Genomic DNA, 20,455 nt, shown 5'->3' with positions numbered 1-20,455 from the left:
GGAGGAAAGGTGGGACAACATTGTGATGAAGATGTACCTGTCCATCACTCACATTCATTCACACCCCCAACTGCATTCACATTAGTCAGGTTCTTGCTTAGCAGCTGAATTCAGTGACTGTCTAGATGAGCATGTACAGGATAATAAGCAAAAGGGCCATTCCTATATATTTGCTATGCCAGCAAATATATACTTAGCATGCATTGCACTATGGCAACATGCTGTAACCCAGATGCTGTGTGCGCTATAATACAGTCAAACGTGGCTTATAGGGAGAGATGCTGGATGAAGTGTTTAGGGAATGCCAATCTATTACAATGGAATGATTGAAAATAGAACTTGTGAAAATTCTTCATTTCTCATTGATTCATATCTGGACAAAGTTTTATTGAATGCCTATAGTTGGCAGGTATGTAATCCCCATCCACTGATCTATGGCACTGCTGAGAGCTCCCTGATCCCTCTTCCACTCTTTTCAAGTGATCCATGCGATTCTCCTTGCTGGCCATTTTAAAATGTCTGTGTATGTACGTGCACGCAAAACATAAAAATGACAGTGGTGAATAGTGGCAACTGGGAAGAAGGGACAAGTCTTGACACCAATTAAACATGCAAGGGCTGGGCAGAAGGAGGAACAGCAAGGGGAAGCGCTGAGCTTACTTTGTCAGCAGATCCTTTGAAAAACATGTGGAAAGCTCTTGTGCCATAGGACTGAGTCAGAAGTCTTAACTATTGATTTTCCCTGAGTAAATGCACCCCCTAGAGTATTTAAAGTGTAAATACTGAACTTCAACATGATACAGTAATAATATAAATAACATGCCTTATCTATTAGAAGGGAATACGTAGCCTCTTTTTTTTTTTTTTAGCGTAATCTCTCTATCTAGAGTGAGAGCTGATTGCCTGTTTTGGGGGAAACAGAGTATCTGTGCTGGGAAAGCATACAGCACTGATCATCTTCTTGGCACTGTGGTTGTTTTCTCATCCAACAACTGGAATGTATGTATCCATGTGCAATGAATGTGACAATCTAGCTAGAGCAGGCTTCCTCAGACTCGGCCCTCCAGATGTTTTTGACCTACAACTCCCATGATCCCTAGCTGGCAGGACCAGTGGCCAGGGATGATGGGAATTGTAGTCTTAAAACATCTGGAGGGCCGACGTTGAGGAAGCCTGAGCTAGAGGTACCATGGATAAAATTCAACATCATGCTACTATGATTCTTTCATCAGCATAAGCATTTCTGCTGATGGAACTACCTCCCCTCCCCTGATGTGCTGTTTTCTCCGACCCCACTGAGCTGAGGAGAGCAGGGGCATACAGGAGAGCAGAAATGAGCAAGCTCCATTGTGCCAGCAGGACTTGTTGCTCTGGCTCCTGCCAGCACAACTATTGAGTTGAAGCCGGCCCCACACATTTGTTAGAGCAACTGTCAGATCAGTACTGTGAACATATCACAAGCCAAATGTTTATGACTAGGATGTCACTAAGTACATATTGCATTTCTCAGTGATCATGTGATTATTGCTATATGAGCTGTTCGGACACTGCCAGGCAAGCGATGCAAACTGGTCCACCAAAATGTCCCGTATGTGACTGTGGCCATTTTAATACAGGTAAGTGGCCATCCATAATGTTTGCTCCAACCAACTGCAAGTTGAATCATGTAAAGTGGAACATAAAGTGCACCAGGGGAGGTTTAAAACATACTTTGGAGAGGGCACTTTGGAATCAACTAGCATCTGGAAATAGAAATGATGGGATGAATCCCTCCATGCGAATGAACATTACAGGAGAAGCAAAAATGAAGGCAAGAGGTACAAATAGAATTCCATGAAGCCAAATTGTGAAAATGAAGAAAAAGGGAGAGAGACAAGGAGACACGATGCACATTCTGTATGAAAGCATGCCTAAGCACATCAGTAGGGCCTCCACATGGATGAATATTTATATTCTGTCAGATTTTTAAAGGCTGTTTATCTTCTTTGCCTTCTGTCTTAAGAAAGAGTAGGGTTGCTTTTTAATTGAAGGATTCCACAGCATCTTGGTTTTAAGTAAGGAGACAGTCTTGAAAGAGTTGCTTAATTCTTTGGAGTCCAGAGATAGTGCTTGAGTTCTGTTTAAAAATCCCAGACACTTATTCCTGGTGCAACTGACATTTTAAGCTGATTTGGAATGATACATGGTTGGAAGATAAACTCTCTGCAAGCAGGAAATTATTCTGTGAGCTAATATATCAGCCAGAAGTTATACTTTCATCCTCCACTATAGGGGGTGAAGGGGCTTTTTTTTTTTTTTTGATAATTCCATTATCAAAACATTGGCAGTGTTTGCATGTTGCAGAAAATCTTAGAGGATTATTGTGAATGCACAGAAGGCTCTCAGCTCACTCCTCACCCCTAATTAATGGGAGCAACAGACCATGATCCCTCATGTGTCGTTACATCTGAACTGGGGATCATGGTTCCTTCACTTCAAACAAACCATAATGTTAAGTCAGGGTTTGCCCAATGTGAACTGGGCCGCTGAGTTAGATTCAGTCACTAAAGTCAGAACTTTCAAATGTGTCTTCGGAAACTCAAAAGAAGAGTTTTATTTTGATGCTTGGTCTAATTCCCAACTCTCTTACCTGCTGCTTTTTATTTATAGAGTTTCATCGGCAAGACTGACCTAAGACAATCTGCTGCCTGAGGCTTCCCACCAAGTCAAGGTGCAAAATATCCAAAGCCAACCAAGTTATTTTGGTACCTATGGCAGAAGACCCCACAAGCACTTGTTCCCCTCCCTAACCCCAGTTTATTGACCCCCATCCAGATGTCTGTCCAAAACCTTCACAGCCTCTCCTGGTTCCAATGGAATGGAAAAATAGAGCTGTGTGTCATCGGCATATTGATGACACCGTGCTCCAAATCCCCAGATGTCAGCTCCCAACGATTTCATATAGGTGTCAAATAGCAAAGGAGACAGCTTGGGCTCTTGAGAGATCTCACAGGTCCAAAACCATGAAGCTGAGCAACCATCGCCTAGTACTACTTTCTGGTAGCGACCCTGCAGGTAGGAGCAGAACCCCTGTAAAATAGTACCACCACCTTCCTCAGTTGCTCCTGAAGAACACCATTGGCAACGGTGTCAAAAGCCCCTGAGACGTGAAGAGAACCAACAGGGTAGCACTCCCATTGCCTCTCTCCCAATACAAATGAGTTCAATGTCATTGCCTGCTAACTGCTGCCCATCACACCACTCATAAAGGTGCAATTACAGTAGCTGAATTTCCTAGTAAGGGATTAAACAGGTATTCTTGGTCTCCAACGATGCCAACATGCCAAACTCACTAAAATGACAACATGGAATCCCTCCAAACTATCTTGCAATATGCCCATGAAGTCAGAGAAAAATCAAAATTCAAAAATCAAAATCCCGTCAATAAGCACACCACACCCAAGCTGCTCCTGGTCGTTCAACTGAAAGAAGACTTAAGTTGGCTCTATACATAGCAGCCAGGAACCATGCCTGAGAAAACATCACTTCCATATACACAGGTGGCCATTCTTTGTAGATATGAGTTTTGCATAGTTCCTGAGCTGAGCAGAGAGTGTACCAAGATGTCATCACCCCTGTTAGGCAAATGCAGTCTATACAAGCTCATAGGAACTTACTGACAGATGATACATTGTTGTTCTGTGCTGGCAAAGCACATTATCTTCACAGTTTCTAGCAATGGACGATTTTTTGAAAAATAGGGGAAATCATGCCAATGCTGTATCTGTCTTATGGACTTGAGTTTAACTGCAGTCTTCTGAATAAAAGAGAGTAAAATGAAATGAAATGTAGGTCACAGCCACACCATACATCTAATGCACATCTAAAGCACATGGCGTCCCACAAAGGATCCTGAGAAGTGTAGTTTAAGGGTGCTGAGAACTGTAACTCTGTAAAGGATTCTTTTGTATCACATTTATACTTGGTACTCTAGTTGTTGAATAAAATCATATGAAAGGATTGACAACCTTAACTCTGGCATCTCTGCCACTGTTTCCTGTCCCTTCAGTTGACCCTTATACAGTTTTGTAATTGTTTATGTCCTGAGGTGAACTTGTCTTAATTTCACATAATGCACCTCGACATTCAAAACAGTGTGAAGTCTTACGGGAAAGAGAACGGCATCTTGTGAGGAGGGGTGTCCAATTTAAGAAGCCAAAAGGACACTGAGGTTTTGTTTCTTTCCCACATCTTGCATCCTTAGCAGTTTTGTAGCAGACTAATTTTTTTTTGCATGGGGCTTTGCGACAAAACATAAAATCTTTCCTCCCCCATCAATTTAAGCGATACTAGGTGTGAGAAAGAAAACTCTAGGTGTGCAGAGCAGGCTGTTTTCAGAGCTTGACTGCATAGGCCACAGGAAAAGGCAAGTTACAGCATCTCTGCCTTCTAATAAGGCTAAACAGTGTTATCATACACACTCCCTGTACATTTTTACACATGTATACTCAGATGTATGTCCCACTGAAGTCAAGGGAACATCTTCCCAGGTAAGCAGGCATAGGGTTACAGTCTCCATCACTCTTCTGCATGCTTCCAACAAAGGCTTCTCTGTTTATTGAATTCTAGATACCTGCTCTACAGACCCTGTCTGTCCCATAACCTCATTATGTCGCTACTAACACTTGGTAACTTCTCTTGATGCAACGCAGGTGTACCATATCCCTAGGGATTAATGAAGAGAATGCAGCTAGCTCATCAAGCCCACCATTGGCTGCCAGCTAAGTAGGGTGGCTATGTGTCCTACTTTATAGAGGATGGTACTCTTGTTGAAGGATTACCAGAGGACAGACCTCCATTTGAAGGTGTCTTCTGTTTGATGGGCTGTCAGGCCAAGTCACAGACATAGGGCAATAAGTAGGGAAAGAGTAGGGATACGCTGACATTGCCCATCAGTGACGAGCAATTGGACAGCAGACTGAGCAGGCACAGTGGACTAAGCGCAGGACACATATTTGCATATGATTCACATTAGCTAATGCATAGGTATATTTAGAAATAATTATACAAATCAATGTAAATCTATGCCCTGTACTGGCTGGAGGACACTAGGTTGGTGGAGGCTGTTCTACCGCTATGATCTCTGCAGTTGGTCACGTGGTTGTTCTAAAACCCTCAAACACTGATGTCCTCTTCCTAGGGGAAGGATTTAATACATTGTCAGGGAGGCACAAGTGCTAGAACTTGGGAGAGAATAAGCAGCTACTCCAGGCTGCAGGATCCTGAAAAATTTACTCCCTTGATTGTAAATGCAACTGATAAGGTCAATAATTCAGTGCTGGAGGATGAATCAATGCAGAATCTTTATGTAGCGGAGAGCAGAACTACCAAGCTTCAAACCAACCCCTTGTTTAAAGATCAGAATCACTTGGCTATTAAGGAACACAAAGCAGACTCCCAGAGCCTCACAAAATAAGTGTACAAAGAAGTTATTTGCATTCAAATAGGCAAACTGGAAATGTTCAGATTAATGAACCTGCTTTGCTACTTACTGAAGATTTACTCAATGAGACATGAACAGATGATGCTACCTACTAAAGCCCTGGGTAGGCTAGACCCAGCAGGAAGTAGAAACCAACCCCTGGTGGGTTGCCATATGTGTCTGGTGGGTTTCATTCAGCTTGATGGGTCACAAGTTGTGTAGGCCTGCTGTTGAGGTTTTTTTTTTAGTGTGAAGCTCAGTAATTTCTTCCATCCAAGTGTGGCTGAAGGCAGGCAATAACTCTTAAGGTAGTTAAAAACTGCTTGAAGAGAAGCATTTCCTCCAGTGGATCCTCCCCCCCAGCTGCCTCTGGTCAAATACATTTCGCAGAGTTCTTTCCCTCCTCTTCTTCAAAAACTGGTCACCAGGGCAGAAGTGCGATGAGACTGAGAGTATATATACCAACGAAGATCAATCCCTGTTTCAAACTGCTTTCCACTCTGAAAATCTCCACGGCTATGTGTGATAATATAGCCAGCCATCTTTATAAATAATGTGACAGCCTCAAATTTTATAGTGATAGCTACATTTAAATAACAGGAGAGAAATCTGGCTCTTGGTGTGGGATGGAGAACAAGACGCTTAATCTCTCTCTCTCTGTAGGTCTTTACCAAAATACATGTATAGCTGTCAGACACCTCACAAATTCACTGTAAAAATAATGACAAAAGCATGGACGCTGTGACTTTTTTTTATAACTCCAAGTTAGCTGTTAAACCCATACAAGGAAAAAATGTTCCTTTTAATAAAAAGAAATATTTGTGTAATAAGGTCAGAAGCAAGAGCTTTCAGACTATCGAGGCAAATTACAAAACCAGAAAGAAGAGGTTTCTTGCCAACAGTGACTTTTGCTGACTCTGAGTACTTTAGTGAGCAGCCTGAAGGCTTGCTGAGTTCACCTGGTTCCAGTGCTGGCTTGCTGCCATTCTGGGCCTTACACTTCCATGCCCAACTCTGACTTTTCACTTTGAAGGTCAGGAGCCAACAGCCAATTTTTGAAGAACTAAGACCTTGTATTGTACTTCACGCTATTAAAATAATGTAAAACTTTTGTTCATTTACTTACTGGGGGGAAATGGTGGAAATACTGTCAGTTTCTGAATAATCTATCCACCTTACGTTTATGACACTGTGGCAGAAGGAAAGTTTTTGAGCTTTGGTATGGTTTCATGATGGGTGGTCTGATTTAATTAGTATAGGGCATGTTCAGGGAGGGGAGGGGAGCGGCCTAACGTTCTATTAAAATTCAGGGCTCTTCAAATTTCAAGGCACAGGTCACAATAGGCTCTTCTGCTACCTGATGGAATTAGTAAATCCTCCAACATTTATCCGGTGAAAATAGGGACATCCCATTCCATAACGATAATTTTACTGGGTTGTCCCAGCCACTCTGAGCAGCTTCCAATATATATTAAAACACTAAACATAAAAAACAACAGCATTCCCTATACAGGATTGCCTTCAGATGGCTCGGGGGTTAGATAACTCCATACCCTCCAACATTTCTCCAATGAAAATAGGGACATCCTAAGGAAAAGTGGTACATTCCAGGATCAAATCAGAAACTGGTACAGCTTCTCTAAATCAGCGACACCCCAGAAAATAGGGACACTTGGAGGGCTTTAAAAATATTTCAAAAATTCAGTTCATCAGTTGTCCTCTAAAATTATAATCCCCAAGGAAAAGGAGTTTTGTTAGTCCTAATACATTAGGAAAGAATGCCAAGCCATTACAGCAAGAATGAGGAGCTGTGGTTCTCTAGATGTTTTGTTAGATTCTCATTCCCATCAGCTCCATCCAGCATGGCCAGTGATTAGGGATGATGGGTATTTTAGTACATATCTGGAAGACCACAGGTTCCCCATCCCCAAGGTGAGATGAAGATGGTGTGACTGAAGATTCTGATGCCAAGGTCATCATTGAAACTTACTTATATAGTTGCAGTTGTTACACCTGTAATATAACTGATGGCTTTAACTATCTCTAAGGGGTCAGCCAAGCAGGGGGTCAGTGTTGTTCTTGCTAGAGGGAATAAGAGGTTGTGAGGCTGAATAATTCGAATCAGTTGTTCTTGCTTCTCTTAAGAAAAAAATGCTCACTCTGATGCTCTGTGTGGATGGAGGTGGCAGCAAGATGAGGTGTGTCTTAGATGGCAGGCATATATTGACTATGGTGCAGATTTCTCAACATCTGAACTAAAGAAGTCTAACGGGAGAGAGTCATCTTATTTGAGGGTTTGGAGGACATATCCATATTAAAATATGGATCCAATCTGCTTCAAAGGTTGGTAAAAGAGACTTGAATGATTCTTAGGACTAGGCAAGTACATAGTCAAATAAGTTATTTTCATTTTTAAAGAATGGACTACGGTCCTCTCTTAGACAACTAGCGATGTATTATTAATACAAATGCAGTAATTTGCCAGCTGAAATAAACAAAATTTTAAAAATATCAGGCAAGGGTATTCTCACATGGTTTCTTCTGAATGTCAGTCAATACTTTATTTGCTAAAACCAAAGGTCATCATAACTTTCGTAGAATCCCACAGGCTGCACAACCACATGCATACATTTTCTTGCATTGTTTTGTGGATAGAGCTTGAGTGGGAAATGGATTGGTGGAAAGGAAAGAGATAAGGGAGGTAAAAATTCACTGTGGGTATCTCACTTCAGCGCATGTTTCTACATCTCTGAGTTCCTCCCATATCCCAGCTGCACTACCTGGATGCCTTCTTATCTATTTTTTGATGGAACTGAGGGCAGGTTGGGCAATTCTCTCTGTCTCGCCCTCCCTCCCTTTTTTAGTGGGATGGGAATTCTCCATAAGAAGAGCCTGCTGGATCAGGCCAATGACCCATCTAGTTAAGCATTCTGTTTTCACTGTAGCCAACCAGATGCCTGTGAGAAACCCACAAATAGGACCCAAGCACAAGATGATTCTCCCCTCCTAAGCAACTGGTATTCAGAAGCATTAAGCCTCTGAAGGTGGAGACAAAGCCCAGCCATCATGGTTAGTAGCCACTGACAACCTCCTCTTTTAAAGTCCTTCAAGTTGTTGTCCATCATTGCCTCCTGTGGGAGCGAGTTGTATCAGCCTCTGTTGTCCCTTAAGGCAGACAAGTATCCTTGGCTCTTCTCTTTCCTTGGATCTTGGTATCCAGACTGAATGCAAGCCCCACCAGTCAAATATTATGTCTTTTTCTTTGTTGTTTTTTTTAAAGAGATTAAGTAAACATGTGAAATAATCCTGGGGTAGAGCAGTTTTATGCCAAACTTCCCTGCACATAGAAAATAAGCAGGTAAGCAACCATTATTTCATGCACTCTAGCTTTCCACAGACAAAAGGTTTTCTGACCGGGAGGAGGAGCATTCAGTCCCACCTGCACCCCCATCTGTATCCAGAAATGGCACAGCCTCTAGGATAACCGTATCATGCTTTAAACAAAACAAAATGTGTAGATCACACTTAGTTACATTTAGAGAGGCTCTGTCTAATCTTTCCTTACTTTGTGAAGGTTCACTGCAAATGAAATCTTGATTCATCAGTGAACGTACTTAACCAGCAGGAAGAAAGTTAATGAGAAGAGATGTCTGTCTTTCTACGAAATGACATTTTTGCTTATTCCTTAACATCCACTCTTAGGTCTATATTTCCAGCTAAGAAACCTTGCAGTATTAATAGGTACCACGTGGCCTAATGCCTATTATTAAAGAGGCATAAATGACAGAAGAGGCACATCCTCTCTTAAACAGCTAATTGTTCTCGTGCCATATCTAATGCTTTGATTGATGTCATAAATTTACTATCCACTGAACAAAGGTGTGGGTATTTAACTATCAGTTGCTGTGCAAACAAAAGGCTTAATCCTCATTCTGATTCAAATGTTGGCTGCAGTGAAAGCGAAAACTAAACATCACCTGACATGAAATGTGCCAGTCAAACAGATGCAGCCTTAAGGATGACTGGTGCTTTTAAAAAGGTTCCGGCTCAAGGGTACAAAGGTCTTCCAAGCTTTTACCGGGAACAGAAGCATGCACGTCAATCCACTAGAATTACAGTGTGGTCCAGGGGATGAGTATTGGGCATGGACGTTAAGTGACTGGCTTCCAACAGCAGCCTACATGGTCTGGAAAAACAATTTATTCTTCATTTATAAAATGGGCATCAAAACGACTGTAGCAGATTTTATAAGAGGCTTTGGGAGGCAAGGGGAAATGCTGCCGCAAAATGCACTAAATTCTCTGTTCCCACACCATGTGCAGGTGGAAAAATGGGATAATTTAAGTGAATCGGTTGGGAAGAGTGGGGTGGTGCTTGCTTTCATTTTCACTGGTACCTATGTGGCTGTTCTGGCAATGAATCACCTCTTGACAGCCTTTGCTCCACCAGCAAATGCCCTGGACCGACACTATGGATTGTATCCAACTAAGGCTGGGGGGGGGGGAAGGGTGAAAGTTAGTTATTCATTTCAGTGGGTCTTCAACTCCATTTGATAATGCCACACTAAATGGATATCTGCAGAGCAAATGGCAACCACAGTCCCCACCATTAGTGCTGCTGTGCTCAGCTTCCCCACGAAGCCTTTGGATCATCAGCTTAGTTATAGTAAGGTGGAGACTAAGCCAGAGTATGTGTAATTGAAATAGTCACACATTCTTCCTCTGCCTTAATCTTCCCTTTCCCCTGTTGCTTCTTGTGCCTATTTTAGATTGAAAACCCTTCAGGTAGGGACTTTTTATTTGCAGACCAGGCTGTACATATAGAAAGTTCTGTGTAAATGATGATGGTCATTTCCATGGTCATCTGCACCATTCAAGGAGCTTATTTAAGATGAAAATCACAACTGTTATTTTTGCTGGAGCTAAATGGCCACAGGAGTCAACCTGAGTTTCTATATGGACACAGCACTCATCGTGTAAAGAGTTAAGATGACACTTCATCATTGTCCCCCCTTAGCATGAGTTGGATGTGCTGCTGTAATTTTAGTAGCCTTTAGAATCATATATTTGATTCATACGGACTTCAAAGATCTGTGCTGTATCTTTCCCTGTTTCCTGAAAGAAAACCAATTTTAAAAAAACTCTTCTACTGCAAATGTTAGAGATGGAAGAAAACGTTATTAGGCCATCCAATCTGTTTCTCCTTACATTCTTTTTCCATACTTTTGTCCAATCTAATTCTAAGAATCGCAAGCAATGGCATTTCCACCACAACTTTGATCCTAACTTTCTAACGTTATTATTTTTCAAAGCAGGCAAGCTGTAACAGGCTTGCCCAAACTCTCACAAGAACGCTGTATAACTAGCAGCACATAATCTGTGATGACAGACAGTATTGCAACTTACAAACACACTGAAGACTTGGGTTGGGGGGCATGTAAGCAACGAATGCTGATGTGTAGATCCTAAATACTCACAAGCTACTATATGGGGACTGTGGAGTTTAGGAGTTTTGCCAAGGGCAACATTGTTTTTAAATACCATCTGAGAACGACTTCAAGCTAAGAAAAGTTCCCAGAGAAGTATAATGTAAATAAATTCAGCTTGCTTTTAAAGAGCAGCAAAAATACAATTCTATTAGCTGACAGCCATGGGTGATACTTGCGTAACACAGAGAAGAGCTTGCATTATCCCTACTATTTACTAGCAGTGTGTATGTGGTGAGGCAGAGATGTGGACTTGCCCTACCAAAATCAGGAGGGATGCAGCTTACCTGGATGGGTATGGAGTGGGGAAGGATGTTGCCAAGCTAAGACTGTATGGGTTCCAGTGGAAACCCAACATCCAGGTAAGCTGAGGTGAGGTCAGTGTCGGAAGGGTGGCTCCATATTCCTGCCCCACCACACTGGCTGCTACTACTATTATTCACCTATATAGTCACCTATATTTAAAAAGTATTTTTTATTCCTTATCCAGCATGCAAAAGCAATCAGGAGAAAGCTTCATAACAATCAATTTTCCCACCCCCTTCCGAGACGAACTTGGCTTGACTCTGGAAGAGCACTTTGATGTCCATGACTATATAGCATGGACATCAAAGTGCCCTTCTAGGCCTCAGCCCAGCGTACCTGAAGGAGCGTCTCCACCCCCATTGTTCAGCCCGGACACTGAGGTCCAGTGCCGAGGGCCTTCTGGTGGTTCCCTCACTGAGAGAAGTGAGGTTACAGGGAACCAGACAGAGGGCCTTCTTGGTAGTGGTGCCCACCCATTAAAGAAATAAACAACTACCTGACTATTAGGGAAGTTTTTAATGTTTGATGTTTTATTGTGTTTTTAATATTCTGTTGGAAGCTGCCCAGAGTGGCTAGGGAAACCCAGCCAGATGGGCGGGGTATAAATAAATTGCTGTTGCTGTTGATGATGATGTGAGTTGGTAGCCAGTGTGAGGACAGCATTTGGCCACGAGAGAAAACAGTCACATGATGGCTTCCCCATACATCCAAGGCACGATTCACACACATGAATTCACACACATGAATGGCATAGGTGCCGTTGGCCAGAAATATTTGGAAACCATCTTCCCCTAGGGTTTCTCCACCAGTGTGGCGAGAAATGGCAGAATAATGGAGCAGGAAATCTTCTCTGTACATAATGGTTTCTTTCAAGCTTATAAAATCACACAGTTGTAGGCAGGGATGCGTGGGGATTTTGCTCGGTCTGCATTTTTAAGCAGACTGACCCAATTCACACTTCATACGTGTCAAGCTGCCCAAGGTCCCAGCTCACAGAGGACCAACGCCAGTTCTTGTTATATACAAAAGTCTTTATTAAGGTTCAGTTTCGATTCCAAAGCCGCGGCGCGCAGCTCTACGTCTCAACCCTAGACCGCTGAAGTTCCGTCTGAATCTCCTCCCCCCAGACACCAGTTCAAGACCCTAGCCTTGCTCCACCTCCTCCTTTGCTCCTTTCTCCTCTGGGTCCGTCTGCCCGCTGGGGTGTTGCCCTTTCTGGACTCTTCTGATGCTGAAGAGTCCCCGGATTCTTCCCCCTGCCTCCGGCGTGCTTTAGGACCTGGCTCCCAATCCGCGCTCCCGGCTGTCCCGCGCGCCTGTGCATTTGAACTTGGTGCGCGCGCCCAGCCGGCAACCTTCCTCCTGACCATTACACTGCTCCTGTCACTGCTTCCCCCTTCGGGGGGCGGCTAGCTGGATCTGACTTCCCCTCCATTCCCTCACTCAGCGATAGGGCCGTGGTCAGCCCTGACTCATATTCTCTTCCCCCTGGAGGGGAAGCCGGTCCTGACACATGGGACTCTTCCCCCCCGCTACGCTCTGGTGGGGAAACTGGTCCCGATCTCCAGCTGCTGCTTTGGGAGTTACCGCTGGCCCCTTGCTTCTGGTGCGTCCCTCCCGGGACCCCCCTTGCTCTGGCTATCGGTGCCCCCTTCTGGGAATCTTCCGAATCGCTGGACAGGCTCATGGAATCTCTCGCCCCACTGTCATCCTCACCTACGCTGCCCTCGGATTGTTCCCCTTCGCTCTCCGCTTCCTCTCTCCCCTGTGCCTCTGCTCCTGAACCCCTGACAATACGCTTCTGGATTTCTGTCTCAAAGTTGTCCCCTAATGGCACCATTGTTCCATCTTGGGGTCTGATTCTTCATCACACTACAGCAAGGCTTTTTAATTAGCCCAGGGGTCACATTCCCTTCTGGTAGCTTTCCTGGGGCGATATGCCATCGCCAGGTCAGAGCAACAAATGCAAACTTTGTCTTTGTATGGTAGCCCAGTTTCTCCACGTTGACACATTTCTCTCCATCCTCCAAACAAGCAAGTAATCAATGTTATCAGAGTCCAAGGACACATTTCAGCCAAGCAAAAACACTCATGGAGGGTGCAAGACAGGGCTGGTGAGGGGTGTGGTTTGTGAGAGTGTTTGGTCCGGGGAGATTCCCAAGACTCAGAGGATGACATTTGGCTCATGGGGCTGAGGGTCCCCATCCCTGCAGTGAAATTTTAGCTACTGGCATTTCTAGACAGAAGTGTACACATGGGAAATCCAGAGCATCTAAGCAAGTAAATAGTTGTATTGTAACCGCAGCCCTGTTGATGCCACTGAGCTGTTCACATGCATATAAATATTGCTATATTAAAAGTTTTATATATACACTTTTGTGACAGGCATCCTAGGCAGGCTATCCCAGCCTAGAAAGATCACATGGTTATCCGAGGTTATTTTAAAAACAGGAAAATAAACACTAAATTTCAGTCTCATATTTCCTGAGCTGATGATTCTTTTAGGAAGAGCTGAGCAGCAACTATTTCCTGGCCTGATCCCCATTAAGACGACGGCTTTTTGCCAGTTGAAGGATCTCAGTGGAATTCGAATGCATCCTGACTATAAATACATTCTGTAGGTTATTCGTCAAATTATCAGGTAGAAATAAACAAGAGAGTTTTGTTCATGTTTCCCATTAATTCAAAATGCACGGATCATCATCCATTTTCTCTTCCCCATGCCCTGCTTCCCCAAATAACCAGAAAACTACTTTTTTGCACATATTTGCTACATTTTTTTATTATTTCTACAGTTGGGAGTTTTCATAGATATAAAATTTGGAAAGTCTTTTCAAATGCCCATCTTTTAAAATTGGTTAGTTCTCCTAGAACAACTTTAGAGAGGGTCAAATTATATGCAAAAAGCAAATGCACACAAATGCTCTTCTTGTTTCGCTCTGGTTGCATTATCAGGAGGGAGCTCTGTGTGTTGCATGCATGCACAGAGGCTTAGGAATCACATTGTTCAATTACTTTCTTTTTAAAAATGTGCAACATGAGGACAACATTGAGAGAAGACATGAAGTCTGTGTGCAAGCAATGAGAATCAAATGAGCATTTATAGCGCAACAACCTTACTGCACAGAAAAGCCCGCCCGCCCCCCAGCTTTTTACGTTAAGCCTGACAAATGATGGCTTTGGGTTGACATTTACCTGCGCTAGCTATGGTATCAAATAGACTGTGTGACATACCATGAGCAGCTGCAACAACAACACCAACAGAAGCAACATGTGTTGTTGGGCCTTTGGTTTCCAGGTGCTTGAGACACAGCAGATGTTTCTTCATTTTGTGGCTGTTGCCTTTTTCTCATTTCAGCTACTTCAGCACCCCAGTGGCTACAAGAACACAGACATAAAAGAACATGAAGGAAACGCAACCTGCATTTGTGCTCTTTCTAAATTGACGCCAATGGCTCACGCCCTCTTTCAACTTCAAAATACAAATCAAAGCATCCTGTCTGCCACTTCATGTCTCAGGTGAAGTGGGATTCCCAGGGACCCTAAGTGGGAGGAAGGAGTGCAGAAGAGAAGCTACACAGAAGGTAATGAGGACAGGGCAAATTTCCACCTGCCAGTCTCCATCTCCCTAAACCTTTCTGGAAGCAAAGATGGCCTCTAGACTTAATCAGGAGAACAGGGAAAGGAGTTCAAAGGGCTCCCTCTTCAATGTGCATTCCTGAAAACGGTTCCCTCTCCAGCAAATATATTTTCTGTAGTGATGTGGGGAGAAGGGCAGATATCTTTCACTGCCAGAAAGGTTTTGAAGTGTGGATCTGGGGAGATAGTGCTTCAGGGTTGCTTGCCACAAGGCTTAACACCTAAAGGATGTTCACAGATCCCATCTTGCTGTTTTATATTCCTTTGGTTTAAGAAACTCTTTTTGTTACCCATGTTCAGTGGTACACACCTCACAGTTTGTATAGCACTTGGTAGTGTTTAAGATGCCAATGACAATGTGACTATCACAGCTTTTCAGTCTTCTCTTTTTGCAGAGAAAGAATGTCACTGAAGACACACAGACGTATTCCCTGTTTTACTCTAAACAGCGTGGCAATATATGCCTTACTTTGCAGAGGAACACCTTCTATTTGAAGGGCTTGCCAAAGCAAGCCGGTTTTAAAGAAAAAAGAATAGAGAGCAGGAGCCTGAAAGTTGCCCTTTACTGGTGAGCACCTGGTCAGTCTTCCACACTATGATGAGATGTATTCTATTTCTATCTCATTTATAAAATTCTTAATAAATTTGCACTTAGACATGTAAATTAGCTAAGGCAAATTTATGTTCTAGTTTTCGCCTTTTTGGTAATATATTTCCTGGGGGTTTCTTTTTCTATTTTTGCAGTGCTTAAGTGGCCACTCTTCTGGGTTCATATAAAAGTAGATATTGTAGCCAGGCAACATGGACAATACTACTATCACGATTTGATTGTGAGCCTGGAACAATTTGTGAAAAATGAAATCAATGTGCCTCAATGCTTCTCACTATGTTGACTGCTGGATCTTTGCCAATCTCGCTGGTTTTTGTTATTGCAAGCAGAAAACATATATTGCAAGCCCTGGCGAAGCACCATAGGTCACTGATAGGTTGAATTCTGCTGGATATGTCATATCTATCTATACAATAAAGTTAAAATTGTTTAACTCTGAGAATTTCTTCACAAGGAATTATGGAATTCAGAAACACTACACTACTGAAAAAGTGACAATTTGAAGAGGAAAAGTTTGTGGGGAAATATCAGTTAAATTCTTCAGGGTAGCAAACTCTTATCTGATAGAGTACCTGGTTTTAATAATTATTTTAACTGTGTAATATATTTAATTCTGTGTTATCTGTTCTACTTATTGGAATGGCTTTGTAAAAATGTTAGACATTTTCTCTTATATATAGAAAATCAAACTGTTAAGGTGCCCAGTTCAGAAACCTCAAGACTTACTTTATTGTAATTTGGCCGGCTTTATCCACTATGCCTGAAAATTTCATTCACTTCTCCCCAAAAGGGGAAAAAGCAATACCCATTTTTAAAAATTCTGAAATCATCAATTGGGTGGGGGGAGTGGGGCGGTGAAATGAAACTTTGTTTTTCCTGAAGCAGACTTGGCCTGGAACCTTAAGCTGAATTGAGCAGCATCTGAAGCGATTTGGACTGAGCTGATCTGTTATTGGAAAAGCGAGATTAGGGTCTGAGCTGAATCTTGAAGTCGATGCACAAAAATACCACATTTTTCTCATGGCAGGGTAGGCATTTCTCTCTCTCTGAGAGTTGTTATTTTGAAACCTCTGCAACTCGATTAATGAAATCTACAAAATTTAACAGTGGGACAAAAACAACCTCCTCGGGAAGCCCAAACCTATGCATGCTTATACAAAGAAATAACTCCTTTTGAATTCAACAAGACTTGCACCTAAGTAAGTTTGCATATGATTTCTAACTTAGATATGAAGTTCCATGGCACAACTTGACTATTTACTTAAGATTCATTAACACCCGAACACTGGAAACCTCAACAGAGAAGCACAAGCCTCTATACCGTTGATGACAACACCACCCTTCATTAAATATTGTGCTGCTGTTTTCACTTAGTGAGTCAATCATTCAATTGTGCCAACAATGGTCAGTGTTAAACAACAGAAACAAGCAAGAGAAAAGTTTTATTATCATTATTATTATTCACAGGCCAAAAGAGTCGTGTGATTTTTTATATGTAATTAAACCACAAGCTATCTCCTGAGGCTTGGTTCACCATTAAGTGAAGCCCCAAGGAAGCTTGTTACCATATTTAGGGAGAATTAATTATCACAGACTGCACTCCGCCCACAGAAGTAATTAGCAATTCCCCACCCCCCCATGCTCACATAGCAGTGCCTTGGGATGGGACCTTGGAAGATCCACACCTGGCACTAGGAATGTTTGCTTCTTCCTTGTATCCATGCACATTCTCAGAACTTCACATGACTAGGCACAACTCTATGACTAGCAAAGTGCAACAGACAATTTCTGAGTTGAACAATTGCCTTGCCGACTAGAAAGCAACTCTATTATATGATTTTCTTTCTATACACTTCTTCTTCTTAATGGGGAAAAACACCTCTAAATGTGTTGTTCTTTTTTTTCCCTTTCTTTCTTTTTATTAATGTTCATGCTTCAAGGTGACAAAATGGCATAGGTCAGTAATTCAGATCTGGAATATTTCTCCTTGGCCCCAAGGGAACTTGCTTTAATCTGGGTTTCCTCGAAGAGGATCATTCAAATAACACCATGAAAGCTTCTTGGCAGAAGTCACAAATTTAAACACTCTCTTTCAGCTTCCACATGCTGTGCAGATTATTGCTCTCCTCTCCAAGTAACACTTGGTTTGCCCTTTGAATAGACCTTTAAAAAGCCAATGACAAGCCCAAGCGTTGTGGTAGAAAAGGTAACAGAACTGATGTATATTCCCCAAATGAAAACTGGTGTGGCATGAAATTACTGTGGTGGAAAATGTTCTGGAATGAATGAATATATATTGAGGAAAATAAGAGAAAAGAAAAGCTGAGTCCATGTCAGGGAAAAAGGTGGAATGTAATAATAATAATAATAATAATAATAATAATAATAATAATAAAAAAAAAATAGCACTCTGTGGAATAAATTTCTCCCACATCTTGTCTTTCCTGCAGAGGTAGTCAAAGGGAGGTTGACTACCCCACTATCCTCCACATCACCACCATTATATTTATTTATATCCTGCTGTTTTATCTGTCAGGGACTCAAGGCGGCTTACAGATAGAATAGGAAGAGGGGAGGGATAGCGGCGGAGCAAGCCAATCGGGCGCCTGGGGCCAGCCGCCAGTGGGGCGGGGTGAGCTGGGGCAGGACGCTCTGTGGGGCCACTGAGGAGTCTGCCTGCCTCTTCCCACTCAGCCGCCCTACTGCTGAGGGGGAGGCGGCGGGCGGACCGTTTGGGGTAGCGCGGAGCATGCGTGTGCCCAAGCTACTGCGTCACTCCCAGGAGAGATGCATGGCTCGAGCGTGCTGCAGTCCCAGCAGTGAGTGCCACCTGGCATTTTGTCACCTCCCTCAGTGGTGACACCTGGGGTGACCCGCCCCCACCGCCCCCCCTTCCTCCGCCCCTGGGGAGGGAATCACTAAAAAACAATCATTCTGCCCTGCATCACACTCTTTTGGAGCTTCAATTTAAGTAGGAGAATTTTCAAAATTAATCCAGAACTTTGCAGTAGCCTTCGGTTAATTTCTGCTCCATCCCGCCTCCATTTATCAATGTGCATGGAATACTTCCCACCAATGTGATTTTCGGCTGGCAGTTTTCCATTTCTGAAAACACATTCTTTCTTTAAATTGATTAGTAAGAAAATGAATGGCTATGGTGCCAGTCTAAAGGTGTAGGTAACTCTCCCCCCCCCCAAACCTGCTATTTCTATTAAAGCAGGTGGATGTCTAGAATCACAGAATTGGAGTCGGCCTTTAAGTCCTCTGCGGCCACATTCACATCATGCATTTAAAACACTTTAATACCACTTTAAACAGTCCTGGGAGTGGTAGTTTGTTAAGGGCATTGAGAGTTGTGAGGAGACCCCTATACTCCTCCCAGAGCTACAGTTCTCAGAGTGGCTTAACAACCAGTCTCTCCATACAGGCCGCCCTGGCCATTGCACCTTTGTGAGAGGAATATGAAATACCACATTTTTCAAATAACACAGCAATCAAGTTGGGGAAAACTAATCCCTTGCATATTTACCTGGAGATAGACAGTAAGACTTAGCGGTAAATAAAGGTGCATATGTATCTGTTGAAAATCTTGACACTCTTTCATGATTGGAAAGGTGAGAATGAGAGATCACAGATTGTGTTGCGTTCACAAAGTAGCATATTTTCACTTCCAGCTCCCTACATGAAACGCTTACAAGTTTTAACTATTTTCCTTTTTTCTTCCTGCTACTTTTTAAAACTTGTAAATCAATTTGAATTTTGAAGTGCATGCTGCAAATAAAACAGACTCCTGTGATTTTGTATTCCTTTGAAGCTAATGAATGTGAAGGACTACAAAATTTGTTGTGATTATTCAAGGCATATATCTCTATCATCTTTAAGTTCAAAGCTTTCGGGGGTGGGGAGTATCAAAACAAGGTATGCTCATCACAGAGACTGCTCTGGGTAATTCACATGCTTGTCGCGGTTAAATTGTTGTGTGCTTACTTTGAACACTAATGAATCTGAGCAGGATACCCAGATTTCATGCAAATGAATACGTGGCTGTAGTCTGCTCAGTCTTTTCCTTTAGCCAGGTAAGAAAGAGGTTCCATTGCAACCATCTACTACAAAGAAAACCAACAGGCCATGACAAAGTCAAGAATAGTCACGGGATTTCTCCTTAATCCTCCCCTTGTGTGCCAGCTTTGCTGCATTTATCTTGGTTTGTTTAATGAATTCATCATTTCCTATTACAGTACATCTGAACTGGGAAAATTTGGCTTAATTTTGGTTTACTAACCAGCATATAAAACGATGATCTTCTAGAGATACATTTGGGGAGAAAAAGATAAGAAATGTAAAGAAACAGAAAGTTGCTGCTTAATCTGTTAAATGCCCTAGATTGGGGTATGATACTTAGTTACAAAGAATCCGCAAATTTTCCAGTTTCTATTGAAGAAAACCCAAAAGGGATTCTTCTCCTTCTCATTGGTGCAGAGAGTCAGGCACATACACAGCACATGTTAATGGAATTATTATTATTATTATTACTTATACCCCTTCCATGTGACTGGGTTTATTCCATACTTACTGTATCTACTGAAAAAAAAGTGACAAGTGAAATCTTATTAAGAGTCGTCTTTGGACCTAATGCACTGACAGCTACCAGGAGGGCAAAACTAAGCTCCAACTTTTCTTTGTACCTGTTCAGCAGACATTACACTGATTATTTGAGGCTCCTCTGAGTTCTGTCACATTCCAAAATTAGATTATGACCAGAGGCCTTCTCAGTTGTGGTACCCCACATGTGGAATGCCCTTCCCAGGAAGGCTCATCTGACACTGTGCAATATGGTCTTCCAGGACTAGGTGAAGACTTTTTAATTTTAATTCAACAGGGCTTAGCATTGCAAACTTTCAGTTTCATGCTTTCCATATTAAGATGCAGTGACAACCTGCTGTTGTAGTCAAAT

At 42.5% G+C, this 20,455-nt stretch overlaps 1 protein-coding gene across 7 annotated transcripts in view; it reads right to left on the bottom strand.

Moving 5' to 3' along the window:
- Positions 1–20,455, bottom strand: part of RGS17 (regulator of G protein signaling 17) — a 62,219-nt gene that overhangs the window by 9,218 nt on the left and 32,546 nt on the right. For 3 of the 7 annotated variants that reach the window (XM_081905236.1, XM_081905238.1, XM_081905237.1), the window contains exon 2: positions 14,487–14,630. The exons of 3 other annotated variants lie outside the window; for them this stretch is intronic. In XM_081905236.1, the coding sequence (XP_081761362.1) occupies positions 14,487–14,605 (119 nt within the window). In that variant the 5' untranslated portion in view covers positions 14,606–14,630. Of the gene's footprint in view, positions 1–14,486; positions 14,631–20,455 lie in introns of those variants that run through there. One more of the 7 variants, XM_081905239.1, reaches the window with a different exon arrangement.

The sequence above is a fragment of the Podarcis melisellensis genome (genome assembly GCF_964234715.1).
Source record: "Podarcis melisellensis genome assembly, chromosome: 3".
In the NCBI taxonomy this organism is placed as follows: Eukaryota; Metazoa; Chordata; class Lepidosauria; order Squamata; family Lacertidae; genus Podarcis; species Podarcis melisellensis.
Note: the sequence above shows the minus strand (reverse complement) of the source record. Positions and strands in the feature narration are given on the sequence as shown.